This window comes from Lithobates pipiens, unplaced genomic scaffold (assembly GCF_037356315.1).
Source record: "Lithobates pipiens isolate NorthernLeopardFrog02 unplaced genomic scaffold, aLitPip1_a1.2 Scaffold_30, whole genome shotgun sequence".
Classification (NCBI taxonomy): domain Eukaryota; kingdom Metazoa; phylum Chordata; class Amphibia; order Anura; family Ranidae; genus Lithobates; species Lithobates pipiens.
This window is the reverse complement of record NW_027507791.1, coordinates 160152493-160178297: the sequence shown is the minus strand read 5'-3', so window position 1 is coordinate 160178297 and position 25805 is coordinate 160152493. Positions and strand designations below refer to the sequence as shown.

The following is a 25805-nucleotide window of genomic DNA, read 5'->3' as shown; positions in this document are numbered from 1 at the left end:
GAAAGGATCGGATGTTTAAGTACCGATTCAGATCTCCAAGATCTAGCATGGGTCTTACCTCTCCGTTTGGCTCAAACCTAAAAGGTTTGAGCCAAAACCCCCTGTTCCACTAAAGGGAATCTCTGATATCACTGACTGGGATAACAGCTGATCCAGAGGCCAGAACGAGAGACTTCTCCTTTTTCTCTGGATCCTTAGGAACATTCTCTAATAAGACGGAAACTCTTGCATAAAGACTGCCACATCAGCAGCCCAAGGACCCCACAGGCAGCACCCAAACAGGGACCCGAATCCCGGACCCTCAGATCAAAAGCCGACTGAGCCACCCAGGCTCCTGAAACTCTAGTCGTAACCTAGAGAATAAATAGCAGAAATGCCTCTGCCCTTCACATTGTTCCTGCCAGATTGAGAATCGCAGGACCTTTCCCTTTCCCCTCACCCAAACGAGTGGGGGTGCTCCTTCATAAGAAGGCTTTAGCTTCTGCTTTATGGGCTCTCTGCCCCCCCCCCCCAAGATCTCTTGGGAACTTTCTTCTGCCTAAAGGCAGATGCCCCAGGCATAGGAGAGGCCGCATGAATAAAGGAGACATGTTTAACCTCCTCTTACTAATAAAGAGAGCTTTACCCTTTTGGATGTACTTATCCACTCAATAGCTGTACTCCAGGAAGGGACACAAACTGGCTAAGGGTCTTCATATAGTACTTCAGCTGATCAATATTTCAGCCACTGACCTCTGCGAGAATGCACTTGTTCAAGTATAAGCCATAAGGCTTAAACGATAGAGTCCTATATAGCATCTGTGAGACACAGTGCATCAAATACACCAGCCCATTGCCAGGCCTGCTGATCAGGCAGAATTTCAGGTATCTCACAACCTGTTCCTTAACCCCTTCGAGTCCACATTTTTCAATGCATTAGCGCGACTCAAAATGTGCTCCACAAAAATAGTGGAGTAGACGTTAAAGGGTTAATGGACTGAGATACTCCAATTTCAGCAAGAACTGCAAAAGACATTCTGTCTTTAAAAGGAAAATCCAACCTTAATTTGGATATGCGAGTCTCTGCTCACTGAGGTGATTGCAGCATTAATAGCTGGAACCCCCCATTTCTTCATAGAAGTGTTCCCATTCAGAATACATAAGCTATGCATGAATAGGAAAAAAACATCCCCAGGTGGGGGAGGGTCAAATTAACCTTATTAGAGGTAGATACCTCAAAAACCTGTGCTGCAGGCAATAAAAGGGTTAAGTAAGGGAGTAGACAAACACCTGACTTGTGCGGTTACTCCCTCCCTATTAGGATGTTTGGGAAGATCTACCTTATCCCCAGCCTCCTGCACTTCAACAACAGGGCCCTGAGGACTAGATGGGAATCTGCTATGTTTAATCCTTCTACAGAGAGACCTCATAGCCATAATTTTTTAAATGGTAGAATAAAAACCTGTTTGTATGATATATATACACACAGGGACAGAAGTTTTCTACCCCTGACGGCTCATCTGACTAGCCGAATACCTCTCGGGGGGAGGATGACACTCTTTTGGAAGGGTTTTTAGCTTGTTGTATACCATTATTCCCTTAGAACCCTTAGATGAGTTCCTGGTCTCTTTGCCACTCATAGCTTACAGCACAAAGCAGAGGCACTACCAGCAAAAGAATGTAACACTTGCTAGGCTATAGTATAGTACAATAACTGCTATTAATCCTAGCTATACAGTACAATGTTGTCAAAAGGGAAATGCCTGTGTCACCAAACCTGACCAGCCAACCTCTCTGCTCTGTCCCTCCACCGCCAGGCAGCTTTAAAAGCGGTTCTGCACCTAAAATAAAAATATTAAAAGCCAGCAGCTACTAATATTGCAGCTGCTGACTTTTAATAAAATCACACTTACCTGTCCCAGGGTCCAGCGATGTCGGCGGCAGATGACGAGCGATCGCTCGTCTCGCTGCTGCCCCCGCCACCATCCTCTGTCAGGGAATCGGGAAGTGAAGCATTACAGCTTCACTGCCCGGTTCCCTACTGCGCATGCGCGAGTCGTGCTGCACGTCTCTTATGGTCCCCCGCTGTGTCTCTGGGAACTGTGCGTTTCCCAGAACACAACGGGGGGCGGGGCGTCTGCAGGGGTCTGCGGCGGTCTGGCCGGAAGTGGGTGCAGTTACCTGGATTATCCAGGTAACTGCACCCCCCTCCCCCCTGAAAGGTGCCGATTGTGGCACCGGAGGAGGGGAGGGATCAGATTAGCGGAACTTCCCCTTTAGGGTGAAGAACCGCTTTAAAAAGAACAAAGCAGCTGGTCTAGCATGCAAATAAGAAAAAAATGCCGATCTGCAGGCCCAAGAAGTGATCAGACCCCCTCTTCTCTTACCAGAGGACCTGAGCCGGCTTGAAGGAGAGGAGAGAGAAAGCTTCTGCTGTTTCCAGCGTCAGAATGGTGAGTGATCAATACAGCTCCCAGTGGTGACACATAGACATGACATGACAACACAATACATAGAAGGAGAGATTCCTGAGAAAATCTCCCCTACCTTATCCTCGCAGCAGGGTTTTATCAGAGATAAAAAAAAAATATTCACCCTTCACGGTAGGCTCCGAGACCTTAATTGAAACCTTCAGGAACCGGGGAACACTCAGGTTGACCCACAATCCTGGACCTGCAATAGCACCCTGCCAGTAATTTTTTATTGGCCTCACTACCAAAAAGTACTAGATCCCAGGGCCCAGAGACGGATTTGCAAGCAAAACCTTCTTTCTTTGGATTACGAGGCCTGGGTACCATTCATTTAGCCCATTACAAAGACATCAGAATGGATCCGGTCAGGATGGCTGGCTCTCATCAAGGATTACTGCCCGTGGAGCTCCTTAACACTGGCGAAAAAACAGAGGACACCCAGTAGTGGGAGGGGTTATATGGGGGAAGTTCACGCCTTAAGGAGCATGCCAGTGTCCAGCACCTGACACGCCGATATAACCCATATAGTTATTACTATGGCTCTGTGTCCCCTGATGTAAGAAAAGAAAAAAACGTTTTGCCAATTTCCCAATGGCGCTGTTTATAGGTGAAAGTCACGCAATGCTCGTAGCTTCCGTTTTTTTAGGCCATAGAGATGATTGGAGCCATTCTGGTCTCTGATCAGCTCTATGGTCAGCCAGAACCACTGGCTGCATTCTCGGGTTCCCTGGTGGGACAGGAGAACCCGAGAAAACCATGTTACCTCCCACTGCTTGTAAAAGCAGCCTAGAGGCTAATTAGCTGCTATGATTGCTTTCACATGAAAGCCGACCGCTGGCTGAAAAGAATACCAAGATGATACCTAAACTTACAGGCATCATTCTGGTATAACTACTCAAAGTCCAGTAACATACCAGTATGTTGCTGATGCTTGTTGAGCATACATTATAACGTTCTTTTTTTCATACAGCCTGTGGGCTGAATGAAAAAAAGATCGGTGGGTATGCCCACCATTAGAATACCGCCACTCATCCACCCACTTCTAATTACCTTTTTTTTTTTTTTTTTTTTTAAGTGTGGTGGCGAAATCACCTCCTACAGGGCTGGAGTCACTGATTTACGTATCGTGGGAGCAAACGCTGTTGCTGTCAGGATAAATAAACCCGTGCCGCAGCTGAATGGCGTACTTGAAAACAAAAAAATTGGTTAACAATAAAACACAGTAATAAATAGACAACCATTTTTGTTTTTTTTTATTTTATATTTTTTGTGGGGGGTTTTTTCCCACACTTTTTTTGTAACTGTAACGGTTCGGGGTTCCAGGTACGGGTTTCCCAAAATGTGATGGCATCTTTGGAGATCCTGTGAATGTGTGTCCTAATGTGTGCAGTGCTGTACCCTACGCTAATGCTCCACTACTGTGTGGTAGCGTTCAAAACATTCACCAATGCAAGGACCAGGATGGTCAGGACAGGAGGGACAATAATAGCAGGTGTCACGCTTATATCCACGCTTTCTACAGACACAACATTTTTGTGGGGGGGGGTCGTTGGGTAGGGGTACCAGGGAGGAAATACGGAAAATGCCTCTCATGCAGCCAGCTTACTGCATTTGGATTGGAAAGTTGGGCCACAGCCCCGTCTGGAAACAGAAGGGCTGTGATGATCTCTTCCTGGAATTTAGGAAAGGATCCAGTTTGTCCTAAAGAATTGTATAGAACAAAAGCATTCAGCAGAGCCAATTGAAATAAGTATACAGACACTTTTTTGCACCAGCGTCTGACCTTACGGGCAACTAGGTATGATGCCAACAACTGGTCGTTGAGGTCCACCCCTTCCATATTAAAGGTTACCGTATATACTCGAGTATAAGCCGAGATTTTCAGCCTCTTTTTTGAGGCTGAAAGTGCCCCCCTCGGCTTATACTCGAGTCATCGCCGTCTGACTGCTCGATCAGCGTATCGAGCAGACAGACGGCGGACATACTACAATTCGAAAGCCGCGCCTCCGCCTGTGATAGGCGGAACACTGAATTTCCCAGCAGCCTGTGTTCCGCCTATCACGGACATCGTCTCATCCTCGTCCGTAGTACGAGGATGAGACGATGTCCGTGATAGGCGGAACACAGGCTGCTGGGAAATTCAGTGTTCCGCCTATCACAGGCGAAGGCGGAGGCGCGGCTTTTGAATTTTAGAATGGCCGACGAAGAGCGGCGATCCTGGCAAGGCACGGGACGGAGGCAAGGCAAGGCACGGCACGGGACGGGACGGAGGCAAGGCACGACACGGGACGGAGGCAAGGAGGCAAGGCACGGCACGGGACGGAGGCAAGGAGGCAAGGCACGGCACGGGACGGAGGCAAGGAGGCAAGGCACGGGACGGAGGCTCGGGACACAGGCTCGGGACACAGGTAGGCTGGACACACACACACACACACACACACACACACACACACACGGACACACACACACAGGGATGGATGGATGGAGACACACACACACAGGGATGGATGGATGGATGGAGACACACACACACAGGGATGGATGGATGGATGGAGACACACACACACAGGGATGGATGGATGGATGGAGACACACACACACACACAGGGATGGATGGATGGATGGAGACACACACACACAGGGATGGATGGATGGATGGACACACACACACACAGGGATGGATGGATGGATGGACACACACACACACAGGGATGGATGGATGGATGGACACACACACACACAGGGATGGACGGACACACAGGGATGGACGGACACACAGGGACGGACACACACACACAGGGATGGACAGGCATGTCTCACCCTTGGCTTATACACGAGTCAATAAGTTTGCCAGTTTTTTGGGGGGTAAATTGGGGGCCTCGGCTTATATTCGGGTCGGCCTATACTCGAGTATATACGGTATATTCATGGACAGAGGGGTTTCTCCACAACACCAGTCGCCGTAGGAATTTGGACTGTGGTGTCTGCGTGAAGGGAGGACAGAACGAAAACATTCCGATTATCCCTCCACTTCACAGTGAGCAAATTATTGCACTTCACGTGGGCTCTCTCCCCCAGCCTAAGACGGGAGTCTACAAGCCGCTGGGGTAAGCCCCGGCAATTAGATCGCACGGTGCCACATGCGCCAATTCTGTAATCAAACAAGTGTCTAAAAAGTGGCACACTTGTGTAATAATTGTCCACATACATGTGGTACCCCTTTCCAAATAAAGGGTGACGCCAAGTCCCACACAATCTTACCAGCGCTTCCTATGTAATCTGAGCAGTTTTCTGGCTCTACGTGACTATCTCTTCCCTCGTAAACCATAAAACTATATGTATAGCCTGTGGCCCTGTCACAGAGCTTATACATCTTGACCCCATATCTGACACGCTTGTTGGGAAGATACTGTTTAAAAGACAAGCAGCCAGAAAACTTAATCAGGGACTCATCAATGCTGACAACTTTATAGGAATTAAACAAGGCTGCAAATTGTTGAAGTGGTTTACGAGGGGCTGAATTTTGTAGAGCCGATTGTATCCAGGGTTACCCCGAGGACAACAGAGTTCATTGTCATTGAAGTGCATGAACAGCAAGATCTGCTCGTATAGTGTCCTGGTCATGGAAGCAGAGAACACAGGCATATTGTGAATTGGGTCAGTGGACCAATATAACTGCAACTCACTCTTTTTAGTTATGCCCATGAGCCCAGAAAGGTCTTAAATTCAAAAACCGTAATAAGTTTCCAATCTCTGGCAAGGGTCAAATGGGGATTTGCGGCAATGAATTGACCAGCATACAAATTGCTTTGGCCTACAATAGATCTATAGAGATCTTCTGTGAAAAAACAGCAAATAAAAATCAAGTGACGTAAAGTCAACTGTTTCCACCTGAATTACGGGTTCGCCAGTGAATGGGGGAAGTACGGATGCTGCATAAGTGGTTGGCTCCCAATTTGGATTGGCAAATGCAGCAGGAAGGGCACTATGGGCTCAATGGGCCTGTGTTTGTCTACTTCTTGGTTGCTGTGGGACACTAGTTGTGCCCGCCACAGCACCAGCTTGAACTTCACTGATGAGGCTCGCCATGTCACCACGTGTTACTGCTGTGCTGGTCTGACTATGACCAGGGTGTACTAGGCCACTGGTGCTTGTCAGTTCACAAGTAAAATGAGCGGTACTAGTACTGGCTCTCTGCTCCATACGAGAGCCCTGCGGTCCTTGCACCTCAATGACAACAGAAGAATGGGATTGGGTACACCTGACCTTGGCAGGGACCACAACTCCATCGTCAGGGCTATCTGTCAGGGTGCTGCTGCTCTCTACAGGATTGTATTCTGAGCCTGAATCTGACAGATGAGTGACTTCCTCTTTACTATCTGTCATGCTCAGAAATGTGAAGGCCTAGGTACACTAGTTAGCCTCACAAGAAAAAGAGCTCCTGACTGTCAGACCTGACTCTGCGAACGCTGCTGTTATGCGTGTTGTGTTTTTGTAAGTGACAATGATCTAGTGATACTGCACTTGGGTGGGCTGGGCTGGGCAGAGGGGCTAAACATAGGTGCTAGCAGGTATCTGGGCTGATCCCGCTAACACTGCATTTTTGGGAACCCTAAACTGCTGGGGACGCTAGTATAGATCTGATCAGATATCGATTCGTTCACACACTATACCACTAAGGGATGTGTATGGTGCGTTTGTGGTGTTAGCACTACTGCCACTAATCTGATGCTGCTTGGAGCGACACAGACCCTGACTGACGCTAAAACCTAACTGATATCGCCCTGATGCTATAAAAAACAAACTAACCAGTGTCACCCGTAACACTAATACAGTGATCACTGGTGACAGGGGTTGAAAGGGTTAACTAGGGGGCAATCAGGGGGTTAAAACCTTTATTATTAGGTAATATATGGGGGTACCTGATGCTATAAAAACCTGACGGTGAAACTAGCATCACCAGTGACACAAATATGTGGATCGATTAGTGACACTGGCAACAGGGGGTGAAAGGGTTAACCAGGGGGTTAATACCTTTATTAGGTAGTATATATGGGGGTACCTGATGCTATAAAAATCTGACGGGGAAACAAAATCACCTAACTGGCTAACTACGGCCACCAGTAACGCAAATACGGTGATCGATTAGTGACACCGGCGACAGGGGGTGAAAGGGTTAACTGAGGGGCGATCAAGGGGTTAAACCTTTATTAGGGGGGTTTATAGGGGTAACCTAGACCTAATGGTGGCTAATCAGGGGTGGCAAGTGTATCTATGTGTTTTGGTGTTAGTGTAGTGTTGCGCAACTCATGGTTAGATGTCCTCTATCCTCTCACTGGAATCGAAAATACCCCACGAGGAGAGATGACATCACTTCCTCCTGTCTTTGTTTACACTTACACAGGCAGGGGAAGGATTTCATTCGTTAGGAGCGATCACCAGTTCAAGACCATAAATCATTGGTCTGGCCCTCGTGACTGATCGCTACCCTAACGAATCCGACTACAGGCAGTCGCGTTGCGTCACATATCACGTGACTTTCTCAAAGGGTCGCTTTGTAGATCGGACCCTTTGAGAAAGTCACGTGATATGTGACGCAACGCGTCAAGGAGGAGTCTAGGTGTCGATCGTCACTTCCGGTCGCGGCCGAGACCGGAAGCATCAGTGTTTACATCTGTATTTCGATTTTTAAATGTAAGTGTGGATATTTCTTATCAATAAAGTGATTTAACGGTACTACACATTGGCGGCCCCCTTACTCTTTTGTATATGAAACCGGAGTGTGGATAGTGGATGAACTGAGTCTGGGTCCCGGAGGTGTACTGTTAAGAGGTGGAAGACTGTTCTACCAACCAACCCCTAAGCGGCATCCGGTCCATAGGGACCTTTATTTGAGGTGAGAGGCTGGGGGAAATAAGGGGTGCACGCTAAGCACTGAAGCCTGGAAGAAGGATGTAGATTGCACTTTATTTGCTCACATTGCACGGTTTAATATTAGCCGTTTGGACGGATTACACATCATTTGAGTGGACTTTTTTTATTTACACTTTTCTCTGGATATATATATTTTTTATTGTTCTATTCTTGATCTTTGAAGATTTGTTTCCATTTTGGCGTGATCAGTATTGCTTTGTACACTAGTTTGCACTATTTGCATGGATTGATTGCTTGATGTCATTTAGTATATTGATATACATTTCCTTGCACTTTAATACGGATACTTTTATGCACTTTATTGTCCGGCACTATTTGCACATTTGTATGTACTGTATTATTATATATTGCGTTATTATTTCAATTATTTATGTTTTTTGAGTAGACACATGTAGCTTCATTATAGGTAGCGGCACATAAAACACCCCCCCCCCCTTTTCTTATGTTTGAGTGTAGAGAACACTGTTATGTGGGCAGCTTTCTAGAATATTAATTTAGTCCTTCTGGCAAGGTTGTGCGCAACAGTATTAATTTATTTTATATACAAAATTACATTCCCCAATAAAGATCAGAACATGATGTTCACATTTGCATGGAAGCACAATTGAATGAATGCTGATTATTCAGAGAATTACCATATTTATGTTTATTGAGGATTGTTTTTTTATGTACTAACAGTGAAGCTTCATACACACAATACGAAAATTGGATGAAAAATACCACTTTTGAAGCGTTTGTGCATATGAGCGTATCATTTTTTTTTTTGGTGGGGGAGTGGATCTTGGGTGGGAGTTCCCACACTTTTTTCCCCAGGACTTGACCCCTGGTTACACCCCTGTCAATGAGGTGAAAGTATCACAGTGCTGAAAACTAACCTGGACAAGAATCTATGTGGAATGAGGATTAAAGCGGGGTTCCACCCTAAAGTGGAACCTCCGCTGATCGGAACCCTCCCCCCCTCCGGTGTCACAATTGGCACCTTTCAGGGGGGTGGAGATACCTGTCAAAGACAGGTATTTACACTCACTTCCGGGCATAGACTCCCGTGGGAGTCTACGCCATTTCCTGTCCTGCCGCGCTGTCTGCTGGGACACACACGGGTCTCAGAGACAGCGCGGAGAATTCCTATTGCGCTGCGCGACTCGTGCATGCGCAGTAGGGAACCGGGAAGTGAAGCCGATTCGCTTCACTTCCTGATTCCCTCACCTAGAATGGTGACGGCAGCAGCCGAGAGCCAAGCGATCGATCGGCCTCGGCTGCCGGCATCGCTGGAACCCGGGACAGGTGAGTGTCCATTTATTAAAAGTCAGCAGCTGTAGTATTTATAGCTGCTGGCTTTTAATATTTTTTTTTTGGTGGAATCCCTCTTTAAGGAATAAGGTTTAAACTGACAGTCTTCAAGTGGTTAAACAAAGTAACATCGAAAATCTCACATATTCATTGTTTCAAGGTCTTACCTATGCTGGAGAGTCTTTCAATAAGTTTGGCATTTCTGATTGCAGCTGGTCCATGCTCTACACCTCGCCATTTCTGCAATACATTTTGAATACATTAAAAGCACATATAAACCAGCAACAGTATATGTGCGTAATAATTTTCAAATATAATATAATAGTACCAGATTACAGTCTAAAATGTAGTGCATATGTTTAAAGGGTGTAATTAAGTTTGTTACAGAGCAACATAGGCTGGTTTCACTAGACACAGCAACAGTTAAACATTTAAAGATAATCACAATGGTTTGCCAATAAATGCCATACAGTACATGGAACAGCCTTGAAAGACCAATCAAAAAGGTACTTTTGAACTTGGACACCATGGTTCCTTTTTAAAGACCCATGTCTCTACCCTATATAGGAGACTCCTAATTCTCTGCCCCTTTTTCCCTCTACCATAACCAATAGCCTGTGGTTTTAAGAAATAGGCTTGCGGATGATGGACTTGCAAACCAATTTCTTAAAATCAAATTTACCAGGACGTGGCATTATATACCAATTCTCGTATCCACAGCACCACTCTGTGGTGATACGATCCCTAATCATCAACACTCTGTGGTGGTGTGGCACACACTAGAGCAGTGTTTCTCAACCAGGGTTCTGCGAGAGGTCACCGGGGGTTCTGCAGTGTTCTACCTGTCAATCGCAAGCTGTCTTACACTCACGTTTGCATGCAGAGCAGTGCTGACAAACAAAATGTGTCTCTGCTCTTCCCGGCCGGCCCCTCCCCACCCCTTATCGTCTTTTCCAGGTGTGATAGGACGGACAAGAGAGGGCCCCTTCCTGTGTACCTTTTCATGAAAAGGAAACCGCTGATGCCCTGCTCCAATGAAGGCATGTGCCCTGCCCCATGTAATTGTGTGCTCTGTGCCCTACCCTGCTGTGTCACGTGTTCTGCTCTGCTGTGTCACCTGCTCTGCTCCCACGTGTTCTGCTCTGTTCCCATGTGGTCTACTCTGCTCCCACGCGCCGCGCTCTGCTTCCACGCGTCATGTGTCCTGCATAGGGTTGCCATCTGTTCTTCAAGCCAAACCCGAACACTTTAGCAGCACACGGCATTTTAATGGAAGGTCTGTAAGATGGGGGGGCCGCACTGATATAAGGGGACTCGGAGATAATGGGGTGGGGTGCTGATCTAAGGTGATACTGATATAATTGGGGTCTCAAATGGGGGGGTTGCTGACTGCTAATCTAATGGTTGAAAAGCAAATTCTCTTCCCACTTTTGGCACACCCCCCTTTCCCCCCAATCCAACCTTTCTATCGCAATTCCTCTCCCCTTCCAAATTGCCCCTTTGTGGCTGTGTGAGTAAAGAGATGATCTCAGGCGTATTATTTGGATATACCGTATTTATTGGCATATAACACACACACCTTCACTTTTTTTTATTGATCAATTTTTATTGATTTTAAAAATAAAGCATATAAGATGTACATCGTACATTAAATGTCAAATACGAGTAAACAGAAGATATCCGGTAAAGAATATTAACATTCTTTAGGCGTACAGTTCATCCATTAAGATATCAATAATATGCTACATAAACAGAAGTACCAAATTAGCTGGTATATATGATATTATATAAATATTAGCCTCCCCTAGACACCCCAATGGGTGCTCAGCTGTGTCCTGGGGAGGGTAATGTCACCAAAATTGAGTGTTTTTAGTCACTTATAGCTACAATACATCCAAATAAATTGCAACAAGGATTTGAAAACACAGTAAAAGTATATTGAGATATGGTTTAAGATTATTTCAGAAAATCAGCGGACTTTGACCATCCTTTCCATGGTGACCACCTACGTTTTTCTTTTGGTAAATTACCTGCACTGGAGGCCATCATTAATTCATAGCTGTAGTGTAAGGATACGGTATCCAAAAGTTGATAAACAGTTGGAGGTGTTGCTGATTTCCATAATCTGGTTATGGGTAGTCTGGCTGCCAGGAAAACATGTGTCGTTCATGACAAAAAGGGTATGGTATGTCTTCTGTAGTCAGGTTCAATATCGCTAACCCAGGTGAAAAAGGAATTTGTATTTGAGTTATGTCTGTTAATATAAGAAAAACGTTATTCCAGAAATTTTGGAGTTTAGTGCAACTCCAAAAAATATGAAACGTCACCTTTAGCGGAGTTACATCTCCAGCATAAGTCCAATAAAGTTTAATTATAGGATGTTAATCTTGATGGAGTCAGATACCATCTAAGTGTAATTTTTTGAGTAAGTTCCCATAGTGCTGAACTTTTAGTAGTTTTGTAAACACTTTTTAATGCTTGTTCCCATTGTTGGTCTGTAAAGGACGTTTGTAAGTCATTTTCCCAATGTGTATGAGAAGTTGATTTCGTGAAAATACTTTTGAGGTGTAAGATATTATATATTAAGGACTAGGGATGAGCCGAACACCCCCCGGTTCGGTTCGCACCAGAACTTTCGAACGGACCCCAACGTTCGTTACGAACGTTAGAACCCCATTGAAGTCTATGGGACTCGAACGTTCGAAATGGAAAGTGCAAATTTTAACGGCTAATATGCAAGATACTGTCCTAAAAAGGGTTTAGAGACCTGGCTCCTGCCCCAGGGGACATGGGTCAATGCAAAAAAAAGTTTTAAAAACGGCCGTTTTTGCGGGAGCACTGATTTTAATGACAATTAAAGTGAAAAAAAAGTGAAATATTCCTTTAAATATGGTGCCTGTGGGGTGTCTGTAGTATGCCTGTGAAGTGCCACGTGTTTCCCGTGTTTAGAACAGTCCCTGCACAAAATGACATTTAACGGAAATAACACCATTTAACCACTTTCAGACCGGACCATTTTGCTGGTAAATGACCAGAGGTCTTTTTACACTTTGGCACTGCGCTGCTTTAACTGGTAATTGCGCGGTCATGCAATGTTGTACCCAAACAAAATTTGCGTCCTTTTCTTCCCACAAATAGAGCTTTCTTTTGATGGTATTTGATTGCCTCTGCGATTTTTATTTTTTGCGATATAAACGTAAAAAGACCGCAAATTTTGAAAAAAAATGATATTTTCTACTTTTTGTTATTAGAAAAATCCAATAAACTCAATTTTAGTCATACATTTAGGCCAAAATGTATTCAGCCACATGTCTTTGGTAAAAAAAAAAGTCAATAATTGTATATTTATTGGTTTGCGCAAAAGTTGTCACATCTACAAACTAAGGTACGTTTTCTGGAATTTACGCAGCTTTTAGTTTACGACTGCCTATCTCATTTCTTGAGGTGCTAAAATGGCAGGGCAGTACAAAACCCCCCCAAATGACCCCATTTTGGAAAGTAGACCCCCTAAGGAAATTGATAAGAGGCATGTTGAGCCCATTGAATATTTTATTTTTTTGCCTCAAGCGATTGAATAATGACAAAAAAAAAAATATTATTTTTTTTTTACACAAAGTTGTCACTAAATGATATATTGCTCACACATGCTATGGGCGTATGTGAAATGACACCCCAAAATAAATTCTGCTGCTTCTCCTGAGTACGGGGATACCACATATGTGGGACTTTTTGGGAGCCTAGCCGCGTACGGGGCCCCGAAAACCAAGCACCGCCTTCAGGCTTTCTAAGGGCGTAAATTTTTGAGTTCACTTCTCACTACCTATTACAGTTTTGAAGGCCATAAAATGCCAAGATGGCACAAAACCCCCACAAATGACCCCATTTTAGAAAGTAGACACCCCAAGCTATTTGCTGAGAGGCATGTTGAGTTCATGGAATATTTTATATTTTGCCACAAGTTGCGGGAAAATTACAAACTTTTTTTTTTTTTTTTTTCACAAAGTTGTCACTAAATGATATATTGCTCATGCATGCCATGGGCATATGTGAAATGACACCCCAAAATAAATTCTGCTGCTTCTCCTGAGTACGGGGATACCACATATGTGGGACTTTTTGGGAGCCTAGCCGCGTACGGGGCCCCGAAAACCAAGCACCGCCTTCAGGCTTTCTAAGGGCGTAAATTTTTGAGTTCACTTCTCACTACCTATTACAGTTTTGAAGGCCATAAAATGCCAAGATGGCACAAAACCCCCACAAATGACCCCATTTTAGAAAGTAGACACCCCAAGCTATTTGCTGAGAGGCATGTTGAGTCCATGGAATATTTTATATTTTGCCACAAGTTGCGGGAAAATTACAAACTTTTTTTTTTTTTTTTTTTTCCACAAAAGTTGTCACTAAATGATATATTGCTCACGCATGCCATGGGCATATGTGAAATGACACCCCAAAATAAATTCTGCTGCTTCTCCTGAGTACGGGGATACCACATATGTGGGACTTTTTGGGAGCCTAGCCGCGTACGGGGCCCCGAAAACCAAGCACCGCCTTCAGGCTTTCTAAGGGCGTTACAGTTTTGAAGGCCATAAAATGCCAAGATGGCACAAACCCCCCCCAAATGACCCCATTTTGGAAAGTAGACACCCCTAAATTTAGGGGTACACTAGTGAGACTAGGTAATAAATGGCGGGTGCCCTGAAACTATAAAAAAATAACTAACCAACCAGCGTCACCTGTAACAGTTATATGGTGATCACTGGTGAAAGGGTTAACTAGGGGGCAATCAGGGGGCTTTATGCGGTAGTATATGGGGGTCCCTGGCGCTATAAAAAGCTGCGGCGAACCTAAATACCTACCTGCCTAACTAGCGTCACCTGTGAAACTAATACAGCGATCAGAAAAACGATCGCTTATTAGGCTGGGTTCACACTGGAGCGATGCGGGAACGCCACGAATGCGCGGCGGGTTCCCGCATCGCATGCCTCCCGGCGGCAGTTCACACTGCCCTATGCGAACTGCTGGGAGTGTCAGTGAAATGTTACTGACACCCCCAGATCAGTTCGCATATCGCAGTGCGATCTGCAAACTCGGATCGCATGGTGTGAACACCCATGCGATCCGATTCTGCTGCGGGCCAAAAAAAGGGTCCCGTGCGAATTTGCGGCGGGTGCGGCGAATGGCTGAACTCGAATCGCACAGAGATCGGATGTGATTTGCACTGCAGTGCGGTGCGAATCACATCCGTTCTCATAAACCGCTGCAATGTGAACCCAGCCTTAGTGACACTGGCGACGGGGGGTGATCACGGGGTTAAACCTTTATTGGGGGGGTTAGGGGGGTACCTTAGAACTAAAGGGGGCTAACCCTAACTGCCCTAACAGTTATTAGTCACAAATGACACCCGCCGGGTGATCAGGGGGTTAAACCTTTATTAGGTAATAAATGGCGGGTGCCCTGAAACTATAAAAAAATAACTAACCAACCAGCGTCACCTGTAACAGTTATATGGTGATCACAGGTGAAAGGGTTAACTAGGGGGAAATCAGGGGGCTTTATGCGGTAGTATATGGGGGTCCCTGGCGCTATAAAAAGCTGCGGCGAACCTAAATACCTACCTGCCTAACTAGCGTCACCTGTGACACTAATACGGCGATCAGAAAAATGATCGCTTATTACGCTGGGTTCACACTGGAGCGATGCGGAAACGCCGCGAATCCGCGGCGGGTTCCCGCATCGCATGCCTCCCGGCGGCAGTTCACACTGCCCTATGCGAACTGCTGGGAGTGTCAGTGAAATGTTACTGACACCCCCAGATCAGTTCGCATATCGCAGTGCGATCTGCAAACTCGGATCGCATGGTGTGAACACCCATGCGATCCGATTCTGCTGCGGGCCAAAAAAAGGGTCCCGTGCGAATTTGCGGCGGGTGTGGCGGGTGCGGGCGAATGGCTGAACTCGAATCGCACAGAGATCGGATGTGATTTGCACTGCAGTGCGGTGCGAATCACATTCGTTCTCATAAACCGCTGCAATGTGAACCCAGCCTTAGTGACACTGGCGACGGGGGGTGATCACGGGGTTAAACCTTTATTGGGGGGGTTAGGGGGGTACATTAGAACTAAAGGGGGCTAACTCTAACTGCCCTAACAGTAATTACAGTCACAAATGACACCAATGCAAAAAAAAACAAAAAAAATGACATTGGTGTCACTGTGACTGGGGGGCAGGGGTAATTGGGGGGGTGATCGGGGGGTAAAGGGGGGGTGTGAGTGTGCCTGGCATGTTCTACTGTGTGTGTAGAGTGTTGGTGCAACTCACCGATCCGCTCTCCTCCGTGTCGGAACGAAAAATACCGACACGGAGGAGAGAATACATCACTTCCTCTCCTGTGTTTACATTACAGGAGAGGAAGTGATGTCACGGGGGATTCCTATTCGTCGGGAGCGATCGCGAGGGGGTGGCCATGAATGAATGGCCGCCCCCTCATCTCGGATCGCTCTCGAAATCATCCCTATAAGACTGCTGCTGCTGATGCTGAGTGCCAGCCTCCACCTCCATGCTGACACAATCATCCTCCTCATCCTCATCCTCTTCCTGTGTGATGGGTGGCACAGCAGGAACACTGTCTGGATAAAGGGGGCCTTGAGAGGCAAGGAAGTCCTCCTCTTCCTGCCTCTGTTCTGCCTCAAGTGCCCTGTCCATTATTCCACGCAGCGTATGCTCCAAGAGGTGCACAAGAGGTACAGTGTCACTGATGCATGCACTGTCACTGCTCACCATCCTTGTGGCCTCCTCAAACGGTGACAGGACAGTGCATGCATCCCTGATCATGCCCCACTGGCGTGGTGAGAAAAAACCAAGCTCCCCTGACCCTGTCCTGGTGCCGTAGTCGCACAGGTACTCATTGATGGCCCTCTGCTGCATGTGCAGCTGCTGCAGCATGGCCAATGTTGAGTTCCATCTGGTGGGCATGTCACATATAAGGCGGTTCTTGGGCAGGTTCAACTCCTTTTGGAGCTCAGCCAGCCGAGCACAGGCATTAAATGATCGGCGGAAATGCACACAGACTTTCCTGGCCTGCTTCAGGACATCCTGTAAGCTGGGGTACCTGCCCAAGAACCGCTGCACCACCAGGTTAAGGACGTGAGCTACACAGGGCACATGGGTCAGTTGTCCCTGTCGGAGGGCGGAGAGGAGGTTGGTGCCATTGTCGCAAACCACCATTCCTGGCTTAAGCTGGCATGGCGTCAACCACCTCTCGGCCTGCCCCTGCAGAGCTGACAAAACATCCGCCCCAGTGTGGCTCCTGTCCCCCAAACAAACCAGCGCAAGCACGGCATGGCATTGTTTTGCCTGCGTACTTGCGTAGCCCCTGGAACGCTTACGGAGCACCGCTGGTTCTGAGGACAGAGCACTGGAAGAGGCCATGGAGGAAGAAGAAGAGGAGGGGGTGGAGGAGAGAGGTGTGTCACAACCAATAGTAGCATTTTGGAGGCGTGGTGGCCGAACAACCTCCAACACTACTGCACCTTGTCCTGCATCCTTCCCAGCAGCCAGAAGAGTGACCCAATGGGCCGTGAAAGACAGGTAACGTCCCTGTCCATGCCTGCTGGACCATGAGTCAGCGGTAATATGCACCTTACCGCTGACCGCCCTGTCCAGCGAGGCAAGGACATTGCCTTCCACATGCCGGAATCGCCTTCCGTGAGAAAAAGTGGCGTTTGGGGACCTGCCACTGAGGAACCGCACATTGTACAAACTCACGGAAGGGGGCCGAGTCTACCAACTGAAAAGGCAGCAGTTGAAGTGCTAGCAATTTAGCCAAGCTAGCATTCAACCACTGGGCATGTGGATGGCTGGGAGTAAACTTCTTCCGCCGGTCCAGCAGCTGGGGCAGGGACATTTGCCTGCTATAATCGGACGTGGGTGTACCGCTAGCAGAGATCCCGGAAGCACTTGGCTGTGACACACCTAATTCTACACCTTCATTCCTCTCAGAGCAGGTTTCAGAGAGGACTGAAGGTCTAGTGGGGTTGGAGCTGCATGGCCAAGCGGCTGATGCACGTGAGATACGCTTGAGACATATGTTGCAAATAGCAGCGGTGCGATCTGATGCACTCGTCTCAAAAAAGGCCCACACCAAAGAACTTTTAGATCCTCCTCCTCCTCCTCCTCCTCCTCCTCCTGGCAGTATGCTGCAGCTTGTGGAACATGACTGCCAGATTGCTGTCCTTCTTGAGCATCCCCTCTGTCTGCGCTCACGCTACTGCCTTCCTCTAGCTGAGTGTCATCATCAGAGCCCACCAAACACTGGGCATCCTCCTGGAGCATGTACCCAACACTGTGCTCAAAGAGTTCAGGAGACTCCTCAGGAGGACGTGGTGGGTCTAGGAAAGGAGTCACTGATGATGACATTGAGAGGAGGGAAGACGATGCGTTGGCAGCTGCTTTGCTAGTACCCTGAGACTGGGTGAGAGAGGATAAGGAGGATGAAGAGGGCTTGGTCATCCACTCTACCAAGTCGTTGGCATGTTGCGGTTCAACATGTCCAGCTGCCGAAAAGAAGGACAAGCATGTCCCATGGCCACGTGATGATGACAATGCACCGCGTCCACGACCAGCACTGTTGTCTCTAGACACAGAGCCTGCTTGCCCTCTTTTATCGGCTCGCGCCTGTCTGCCTCTCCTTGCTGGCCTTCCAGACATGGTAATGGCCTGAAGGGAGTTGGGTAAAACAGCAGTTGGGTAGTTTATATTGTGCTGGAGGCACACACAACTTCCAATAACTCCTGCAGATGGCAATTGGGCTCAAATAGAGAACAGCTATGTAGGTGGATTATAGCGGTATGTACTGGGTACAGAGCACGCAGACAGCACGCACTATCTCCTAACACTACTGACTGCAAGCTCTATTATTAACGATAGATCACTAGCTATATAGGTTAGGTGAATATCACGGTGTATACTGCGGTCAGGGCACGCAGACAATAACCAGAAAACAGCAGAGATAAAGGGGTATATACAGATGTATACTGTGCTGTGCTGGAGGCACACACAACTTCCAATAACTCCTGCAGATGGCAATTGGGCTCAAATAGAGAACAGCTATGTAGGTGGATTATAGCGGTATGTACTGGGTACAGAGCACGCAGACAGCACGCACTCTCCTAACACTACTGACTGCAAGCTCTATTATTAAAGATATATAAATATAGTGAAGTGAATAGTGAATATAGTGGTGTATACTGCGGTCAGGGCACAGACAATAACCACTACACAACAGCAAGATAGGAAATCAGCCAAAAACGATCGGTGTGTACTGTGTTGAAGGTACACAGAACACCCACTGCTTCAGATGCTAACACACTACACGAGGCCGCCTCAATGGCGGCCTTATATAGTGTGGGGCGTGCACTACACAGCCTCAGCTATGATTGGCCACAGGCATCCTGCCTGTGGCCAATCATGGCTCTCCTCACTGCTGGCGCTGCGATTGGCCAAGCATGCGGGGTCACAGTGCATGCTTGGCCAATCATGAGCCAGCAATGCACTGCGCCATCACAGTGCATTGTGGGCCGTGAGCGCCATGCGAATTTTGACGCGAACGGACCAAGTGTTCGGATTTCGCCGAACGGACGAACAGCCAATGTTCGAGTCGAACGTACGTTCGACTCGAACACGAAGCTCATCCCTATTAAGGACATTCCTTTTTTGTGGGGTGAGGAGGAGTTAAGAAACTCCCATATTGTTGGCGAGATATTGTATAAAGGAAGTTTGAGTTTATTGAGGCATTGTTGTATGAGGGTATATGTAGAGATGTCTGAATGTAGCAAGTTAAAAAAAAAATTGTAGGACAGAAAAGAATTACGCATGTGTACGTAAAAGAAGTTGGTTTATGTATTTGATACCTTTTTGAGACCAATGTTGTAGTGATAGGTCATGTGATAAATGGTGTAAAGATTCGATAGGGATCGATATTTGTGGTATATTTGGTTCACAATGTATTTCTTGGTTTAGAATTTTCCAAGCTTTGGTCGTGGCAATCATGATAGGAGGTAAATCTTTGGGCAATTTAGTCCCCAGTGGAGTACTTAGAAGCCAGTCCTTCAATCCGGGACTTAATAGAAAGGTATGTTCAATGTTACTCCAGAGTTTACTTGTTTTGGAACCATTCTTTAGATTGATCAATTATTACTGCTATATAATAATCTTCGAAATCAATAGATCCTGACCCTCCCGCTAATTTGTGATTTCTTAATTTGGAATGAACACATCTAGGTTTTGTTCCGTGCCAGATACATTGGTTGAGTAACCTTTGTAGGGATGTAAAGAAATATTTAGGAATGGGGATAGGTAAAGTTCTAAATAGGTAAAGGATTTGAGGTAAATGCATCATTTTGAACGCTGCTTATCTTCCGGTCCACGAAAGTTCCAATTTAGTGATCTTCTGGGATTCTGTACGCAATTTTTTCAGAAGGGGTTTATAGTTTGATTTAAAAAGGTGTTTTGTAGATCTTGTGAGTTGTATACCTAAATAAGAAATATTATCTTCAGACCATGTAAAGGGGTATTGGGCTTGTAGGAGGTTTCTAGTGGTAATTTTAGATCCAATATATGTGATTTTGTTGTATTTAGTTTGTATAGGGATACTTGACTGAACCATTCCAATCTTTCGCAAACTGCGGCTAATGAGGTAGGGTTTGTTAATATAAGAATTATATCATCCGCAAAAAGACTAATTTTATGAGAGGTGGAACCCAAGGTTATTCCCGTAATCTTAGAGTTTTTACGTATATATGTTCAGTCAAGGGTTCCATTGCCAAGTTAAAGATTAAAAGTGATAGCGGGCAACCTTGGCGTGTACCATTTGATATGTGGAATGGTTGAGAAAGCATATTGGCGGAAAATACTTGAGCCGATGGGTGAGTATATAATGCCATGATGGCATTATATATGTAATCCTTAAATCCGAATATTAATAGGACCTTTTGTAGATATGTCCATTGTACCCGATCAAACGCCTTCTCTGCATCCAAAGAGAGAAGCAGAGAAGGCGTTCCACTAGACTCCACATGATTAATTGGATCCATCATTCTTTGTGTTGCATCAGGAGCCCGTCTCCCTTTAATGAAGCCAGATTGATCCTTATGTATCAGATCAGGCACAATGGAAACTAGGCGTCTAGCTATAGTTTTAGCATAAATTTTTAGATCAAGGTTAAGTAGGGAAATTGGTCTGAAATTTTGGGGTGAGGTTGGATCTTTCCCAGGTTTCGGGAGCGTAACAATGAGTGCTGATAATGATTCTGCAGGGAAATTAGACGATGCAGCTGTATTAAAGAATTTCGTTAGATGGGGAGTCAGATATGTGGAGAATTGTTTAAAATATTCCCCCGAAAGACCCTCGGGACCCGGAGCTTTATTGCTTGGTAATGATGCAATAGTTGCAAGAATTTCTGTGGTAGAGAATGGTGCATTTAAGTAAGTTAATTGGGATTCAGTTAGGGTAGGGAGGTTAATTTGGTTAAGGAACTTATCAATTTCCTCTGGGGACGGTTGGTGAGTGGAAGCATCTGTATGAAGGTTATAAAGATCACTGTCATAGGCACTAAAAGCATTTGCTATATCTTGTGGATTAGATAATTTATCTTTTGAATGTGGATGGAAGATATACTGGATTTTAGATTTAGTTTGTATATCTTTAAGTCGCTGAGCTAATTTTTTACCAGCTTTGTTAGATGTGGAATATGATGTAGCTTTAAATTTACGTTGCATGTATTCATATTTGTGCAAAAGGAGAGCTCTAAGTTCCTGTCTAAGCTGCATAAGTTGAGCTAGAATGTTAGTGTCATGGTTATGCAGTGATCTTCCTGTGTTTGCTTACCTCCCCTCATGTCTTCAGACTAGAGGCCAGCCACTTCCACCTGGTGGTTTTTATAAACTCTCCTCTAAGCATGGCTCCACCCCAGGCCCTATCAGGGAGCCCTATATTAACCTGTGCACTGCAGGCCATCAGTGCTGATCAACCATTGTGTATTCCTTTGTGTGTTAGCTTCCTGTTTCCTGCAGTGTGCTCTGCTACTGTTTTCCGTTACCGACTTTGGCGTGTCTTGACTATCCTTGTTTGCCTGTGATCCTGACCTTTTGGCGTGTACCCGACTATTCTTGTCTGCTTGTGGCCCTGACCTTGGCTTTGTCCCTCACCATCCCTATCCTCCTGTTGCCTACTGTGGGTGTGAGCTGGGGGACCCTGGGGGGGTCGCGACCTGGAGCCAGTTGCAGCCAAGTCCATCCTCACCACCAGAGGCACTGGTGAACACCTGCTGGCTCTTAGACTCCGCGCCCCAGGGAATCTTGCGCTCTAACCCCAGTGGGATCTGTCCCCCGTCTGCAGCAGTCAGCCGTAGGGTCCACAACCTTGCGGTGCACTCCTGATCCCTACGGTGTGCACTTGTCACCTCGCCTCAAGGTGACCTGACAGTTAGGTTGTGATGAAGCTTTATGCTCAGACACTAGTTTAGCAATTTGGGAGGTAAGGGAATCAATTTGTTGTGTTCTTTTCTTTTTGTAAACCGAACTAAGTTTCATAATAATACCTCTAATAACTGCTTTATGTGCATTCCACACCACGGCAGGATCCGACACTGAATCAATATTTAGTTCAAAATATTCTGTCAGGTGATTAGCAATTTCTTTAGAATATACTGGATGTTGTAATATGCAATTGTTGGCTCCCCATAGAAAGGAATTCCGCTTGGGGGAAATGTCATCAATGGTAATAGAAATTGGATTGTGGTCAGACCATGTCATGGTGTGGATAGCAGACGAACTAACATTTTGTAATAACCATTTATCTGTAAGAAACATATCGATTCTGGAATAAGACTTATGGTGGGGAGAAAAGTACGTGTAGTCCTTCTCTGTTCCGTGATAACATTTCCATACATCGTAAAAATCAAATGAATTCAGTATTTGACCCAAAGGAGATGGATTCCTTTTTGCCGCTGAAGTAGTGTCCATATGTATATCCGCAACTAGATGGAAATCTCCACATACAAGGAGAAGACCTTGTTTTATCTTGTTGACTTTGGTGAAGATTTTCTTAAGGAAAGTTGCTTGATGTGAGTTAGGAGCATAAAGATTAAGAATTGTGTATTTGGGTCCATTAATTGTGCAAATTAGGATTATGAAGCGACCATTAGGATCATATATTTCTTGTAGGGAGGTAAAGTCAATGTCTTTGTTAATTGCTATGAATACGCCTCTCCTTTTTAGTGGTGAAGGTGGAATGAAAAATAGAAGGGAAATTGTTGTTTCGACAAAAAGGAGATGCGTCTCTTGAACACAAAGAATATCGCTGCCAAGTTTTTTTGCTGAATGCCAAAGGGATTGTCTCTTAACCGGATGATTAAGTCCTCTGGCATTTAAGGATAATATTTTAAATGGCATAGTAGTTGAAATGAATTAAGATTGATAAATGAAAGAGGATAACACTTACAGTTAGTATGTAGTAGGTGGATCGTAGAAAGAATGATCAAGATTCAGCGTTGTAATGAGATAATTTGACTGGTATTTGGATGCGTATCTGTTATTATTAAACCTGAAATGAGAACTGTACTGAAACAATCAAAAAAAAGAAACAAAGACAACGAGTCGTAAACTTATCAGTCACAAATACAACAAAATTCGGCGGTTTGTGATAAACACAGATAGAAGCTGTAACAGCTAAACTGCTGTTGGAGGGAACAGTTAATACCGGTGGAACGGAAGACAGAACAAACTTCCATGAAAGGATGTTATATACGTTGTAGATGGATCATTTAAGAGCCAGATATTTCCATTGGTTGATGATTCCGGGATTCCTGATTGCGTTGGTATAGCAGAGGTATACGTTTTGGTAAAGATGGATCAATTGTTTTGGGAAGATCTAGAATTATCTCCCAATCCTTCAGAAGCTTGATACCCTTTTGTAGATCGTTAACATGTGTCGATCCATTTCTAGTAATGATCAATGTGGCTGGGTATCGCTATTTATATAGTATTTTATGATTGTGCATACTCTTAGTTATTGGATTTAAGTCTCTTCTTAGTTGTAGTTATGTTTGGAAAGATCAGGGAATATTTGTACACCCTCGAATGGGCGTGAAAGTGGGCCTTTGGATCTAGCTTCATACATCATTTTTTCTTTGACATGGAAAAAATGGATCCTCATAAGTACATCTCTCGGTACCGAAGCTGCCAAATGTTGTGGTTTTGCAATTCTGTGTATTCTATCAATAATCAAGTCTCTTGGTGTAATGTCTGGTAAAATTGTGCGAATCAGGTCCTTTGCGTATTTGGTCAAATCCGGCGTATTAACACTTTCAGGGACACCCCTTAATTTGACATTGTTACGTCTGGAACGGTCTTCCAAATCGGCCAGCTTGGTACGGACCCATTCCTGTTCATCTTTCACGTCATCATAGGCGTCAATGAGATCATTCACTGTGTGTGAACATTCAGTCATTCCCTTTTCTATAGTGGAGACTCTTATCTAATGAGCTCACATCGGCATTTAATTTATGGAATAGGTTTGACAGATCTGACACTAATGAGGAGTGTAGTGATATTAGCATTTCCGTTAATGTAGTGTCAATAACTGGTTGCCCTGATGTGGGGAATGATTCCATAGGAGATTGTAAGGCCTGGTTATTTTGTGGAGAATTAGAAGCCTGGGTCTGTAGTACTTGTGAATGAGGCTGTACTATTAATGTATCTATCCTCATTTTTGCTCTGGCGGGGCTGTTTAGCAAAGAGTCAGCACTGGCATCTTGAGTAGGGGATTTAGGTGTTTCTCCTTTAATTATTTTCTCTGGTTGTTCTGAGGGGAGAGTGGTGTCGTTTCCCTGAGGCGCTGAAATGCCGTCGGCCCCATTTTGGATTTCACTGACTTGTTCTCCGGGAGCATACATTAGTGTTGTAAGCTTTTTCAGCCGGTATTCTCCCATTCTTTTACGTGACATCGTTACACGGGATGTCCGTTTGCTATCGGGTAATGTTTTTGGATGGAATCACGGTACCGTTTGGATCCAATTCGTTCCGTTATTTCCCCTCATGATGGAGCTCTGTGATTAAGCGTCCATCTTCCGCACTGGCCGGTCACGCCCCCCACACACCTTCACTTTAAGAGGCAAGTTTCAGGAAAAAAAAAACTTAAAATTTTAAATAAAGACCTGTGAAGCAAAATAAGGGTCAGTGCCCATCTGCAGACTCCCAATTGCCAGGAATGCAGCACCCACCATTGCCAGGAATGCAGCACCCACCATTGCCGGGAATGCAGCACCCACCATTGCCGGGAATGCAGCACCCACCATTGCCGGGAATGCAGCACCCACCATTGCCAGGAATGCAGCACCCACCATTGCCGGGAATGCAGCACCCACCATTGCCGGGAATGCAGCACCCACCATTGCCGGGAATGCAGCACCCACCATTGCCGGGAATGCAGCACCCACCATTGCCGGGAATGCAGCACCCACCATTGCCAGGAATGCAGCACCCACCATTGCCAGGAATGCAGCACCCACCATTGCCAGGAATGCAGCACCCACCATTGCCAGGAATGCAGCACCCACCATTGCCAGGAATGCACTCACCATTGCAAGAAATGCAGCTCCACCATTGCAAGAAATGCAGCTCCACCATTAGCCAGGAATGTACTCACCATTGCAAGAAATGCAGCCCCACCATTGCCAGAAATGTACTCACTATTGGCCATCAGTGCAGCCTTGGAGGGGACATGAAGGGGGCAGCACGAGCACCAAAGATATCCTACAGGAGAATCTCCTGTTTACACAGCGGCCTCTTTAAGTGAAAGTCCCGCCTTCTTTGATGGGCAGAACAGTCACCTCCAAGGGAGCCAGACTATATATCTTTTGTGGCCCCCGGTTGTGGGAGATCGTTGAGGGCCACAAAAGATATATATGTTTAGATAACCAGACGGGCCTTTCAAAACCGGGCCGGACTTTGGACATGCCTGTGCTACATGTTTATATAGGATTTATGCCTCATGTTATGTCCATATCCTATGTAAAAAGGTACAGCTCACGCTGCCAATAAACTGGAGCATTCTTTGAAACAATTCTCTTCT

General features: G+C 45.8%; 1 protein-coding gene across 4 annotated transcripts in view; it reads right to left on the bottom strand.

The window, feature by feature from the left end:
- ARG2 (arginase 2) overlaps nucleotides 1-25805 on the bottom strand; it is an 823867-nt gene that overhangs the window by 730148 nt on the left and 67914 nt on the right. For all 4 annotated transcript variants that reach the window (XM_077465036.1, XM_077465038.1, XM_077465037.1 and 1 more), the window contains exon 2: nucleotides 9842-9914. In XM_077465036.1, the coding sequence (XP_077321162.1) occupies nucleotides 9842-9914 (73 nt within the window). The remainder of the gene's footprint in view (nucleotides 1-9841; nucleotides 9915-25805) is intronic.